The following is a 3,524-nucleotide window of genomic DNA, read 5'->3' on the forward strand; positions in this document are numbered from 1 at the left end:
GAGGGGAGGTCCTATGTCTGTTTTTGTTCTTTGCTCTCTCCCCAGTTCCTAGAACTGTACCTGGCATATAGTAGGAACTCAGTAAATATGTGAATGAATAGTGAGTGTAGGACAAAACAAGGAGATTTCACCTCTCACTAACTGTCGCTTGGGCCAGTGTTTAAAACTTAAGGTTATAATTGCGTATTTAAATGAAATGGGTTTTGTCCCATTGGTGGGATCAGAGTAAGAAACTAACAATAAATCAGTTGGTGTTTTATTGGTAATGAATGCTGAGGTATATCTCCACACTACTGTTCACTTCAGCATCTTGGCAAAGAAACCTTTCTGCTAAACCCTCCCTGCCTTTTTAATTTTTTAAATATACTCAAAACATACTCAAAGACAAGCGAAAGCTTTTAATTATGTGCAATTTTAGAATGCAGATTATTACCAAATACAAAGAATAATCAAAAGCAGTACTTAACTCTTTTTTTGTCATGAATCCAGGATTTAGGAGCACAACTCAATATTAAAAACTAAAGCACACTATAGACATCAGGACATAGAGAATGAGATGTATTTCCTTCAAATTGGACACCTTATGAAGTGATAGATTATGTATCCCAATGACACAAACAATGCACAAAACTCTTCTACCTAAAATCAGCTTCTGAGCCACACTAGAAAATCAGTCTTATTCCTTTACAACCCAGAACCCAACTTGGCCCCTAAGATGTTTCATTAGATTTAGTCCTAAATGACTTTGGGTTGTTTCAAAACCTGGAAAACATCCCCACAGGATAAAGATTTCTGACCATGAAAGATATTTAACAGAATGGACCACTGGTTCTGAAGGTCATTTCAAAAAAAGAAGTTTCAAACATTTTGCACATTCCTGGAAAAAGTGTCTGTACAATGTCTTTTGGATGCATAAATTCAACCACTTTTAGAACAAATCAAAGTGCCCTACAGTCAGCCAGTTATCCTCAAAGGCAACAGGGAAGAAATCTCCAGCTCAGACTGCCACGCAGTCATCACACGCTAGGGCACTCTTCCCATTCCTCTCCTCTTGAGTGCCTTGTGGCAAAAAAGTTGCATGACGTCACTGGCAAGATCCAGAGCCATGTGTGGTAGGGGGATTCTGTAGATGAAGCCTGAGCAGTTTTCGAGCCGGTGAGGGATCTAACTGTTGTGTACTTCTCTTGCCTGCAGAGGAAAGTAGTCAAAAAATAAATTTCAATTGAATTCATATAACTTTTATTAAAACTTACTATGTGGACACTGTGCCAGACACTGAAGAGCATTACAACGACAAATAAGAGAGTCCCTGTCTCCACAGACATGGCAGTCTGGTAAGAAAGCCAGCCACAGGCCGGCCCGTGGCTCACTGGGGAGAGTACGGTGCTGATAACACCAAGGCCACGGGTTCGGATCCCATATAGGGATGGCCAGTTCACTCACTGGGTGAGTGTGGTGCTGACAGCACCAAGTCAAGGTTAAGATCCCCTTACCGGTCATCTTTTTAAAAAAAAAAAAAAAAGCCATCCACTACTTCAACCACAACAGAACGTGATAAATAAGAAAATGAAGGTGTGTATAGCAAAGGGATGGAGGACGTCAAGAAAAGCTATAGAGGAATAATGTCAGTGTCACTTGGGGGATTCTTTAAAAATGAAGAGGGAAAAGGCAAAGTGTGGGTATTTCTTAAGTCCTGGATTTACCAAAACAACACAGTTCGTGAAGATTTAACTCTCAGTTTACTGTGCTTCTGTGGAATTTACATCTAGAAGTTTCCTATCAACAACATACTACTTATTGTGGGGAGAAAAACAAATCACCTGATATAGGTCCTACCTTCTGGGAGCATACACTTTGATGGGCAGTTTGCATCCCAAAGGCTATCAGATATAAAACAGCCCAAGTTCTGGTACCCTCAGGAGACTCTCTTACCAAGATGTACTGACACCTTCTGGAAGGACTGGGTACTTTCATCCATAAAGGCCTGCAGCTGCTTCACTGATCCTTGTAGCTCATCCATCTGTAGACAAATAACAGCTGTAAGCTGCAAGGGTCCCTGGCTTCTCTGATGTTCCTGGCAAGCTCCTGCTCAGGAGAAGCCATTCTTTCAGCCTGGAATGCTTATGCCAGACATTCTCTGTTTGCTTCTCCAGAGCCACACCCCTCTTCTCCAGGCTGCTCTATGCCCCAGGAAGCTGACCTGATTGACCTCCACCAACAAGATGCCACATCCTCTCGCTTGTGGTTGGCTTGGCCAAGAGGGAGCCCAAGTGGGAGGGAGACGAATGAGGTCAGGGTATTTATTACCCAGGCTTACTCCAAGAACGGTCATCTTGAGTTAGCTGAGTCCCTCAATGGAAGGTCATGGCTCTCTCAAAACAGCTATGTGACTTTTTTCCTCCAGGTGCCACAGTGACTGCTCCCCCTCCTCATTTCAGGCTGAGGTGTATCAAGAGCTCAGCTGCCTCTAAGCCCTGGGATACTTGGCTAACCTTTGTGGTTCCCCATAGCTACATCTTTACACACAGCCTCTTTGTAAATAAACTCTCCTCGAATTGCCCTATACCAAATGCCATCTGCTTCCTGATGATACTTGGATACAATTCTACTCACCCAAATGTCATCATGGTTTACTGCCTCATTTCCTTCAAGTCTCTGTCAAAATGGCACCTTAGAGGGGCCTACAATTACCACTGTCTATAAAATAGCAACCAGCTGCCCTCCCTGTACTCTCTCCCCTTTACCAAGCTTTACTAGCACTTACCACCATATATTTACTTGTTTATTTTTTTAATTGTCTCTCCATGTTTCCCCAAGGTGGAACTGAATATACTTATTACACATATTCTCCAGCTCTTTTAATTTCCAAGGATGACAAGGTGGCAAACCTGGAAAACTCAACCAAATAACTATGAGCCTGCTTACCACCAACTCCATGTAATCAAAGACTTTGCTCTGATTCTGTAATATTTTCTGGTAGTCAGGCTTTGTATTAAGAACTTCACTCTGGGAAGACCTAAGATATGTTGTAGGTTCCACTGTGACTTCAGTAATTTTGGTTTCAGTTGATCCTCTAAAAACAAAACAAAAAAAGATCTTTCAAGAAATTTTATAATCAATTTCTGAGACAGATATCAAAGGTTACCTTGAAAAAAATCACCTATAAGGCTGAATCAATATTCTTCCATCCTACTCTAGGCAGGTTCTCTTATTACTAAGAGGTCTGAAACAATTGTTCAGTACTAATGTTTTTATTCCACTAGACTCCAGAAATGCTAGATGACTCAGGTCAGTTGACTCTACCTAACAGTAAAGTCCATATACAAAAATGATTACACCTGGGGTAGGGTAAAGCCAAACCTTGCTATCCTGAAGTCAATCTCGATGATCTTTTACCAAAAAAATGCTGGCCTGGGCCGGCCCGTGGCTCACTCGGGAGAGTGCGGTGCTGATAACACCAAGGCCCCGGGTTCGGATCCCATATAGGGATGACCGGTTCGCTCACTGGCTGAGCATGGTGCTGA

At 42.2% G+C, this 3,524-nt stretch overlaps 1 protein-coding gene across 3 annotated transcripts in view; it reads right to left on the bottom strand.

Moving 5' to 3' along the window:
• Positions 1-378: 378 nt before the first annotated feature.
• DSN1 (DSN1, MIS12 kinetochore complex component) overlaps positions 379-3,524 on the bottom strand; it is a 14,429-nt gene continuing 11,283 nt past the window's right edge. For all 3 annotated transcript variants that reach the window (XM_008575304.1, XM_008575289.1, XM_008575296.1), the window contains 3 exons: positions 2,926-3,073; positions 1,933-2,020; positions 379-1,188 (listed from right to left, as the gene is read on the bottom strand). In XM_008575304.1, the coding sequence (XP_008573526.1) occupies positions 1,085-1,188; positions 1,933-2,020; positions 2,926-3,073 (340 nt within the window). In that variant the 3' untranslated portion in view covers positions 379-1,084. The remainder of the gene's footprint in view (positions 1,189-1,932; positions 2,021-2,925; positions 3,074-3,524) is intronic.

The sequence above is a fragment of the Galeopterus variegatus genome, unplaced genomic scaffold (genome assembly GCF_000696425.1).
Source record: "Galeopterus variegatus unplaced genomic scaffold, G_variegatus-3.0.2 Scaffold59, whole genome shotgun sequence".
In the NCBI taxonomy this organism is placed as follows: domain Eukaryota; kingdom Metazoa; phylum Chordata; class Mammalia; order Dermoptera; family Cynocephalidae; genus Galeopterus; species Galeopterus variegatus.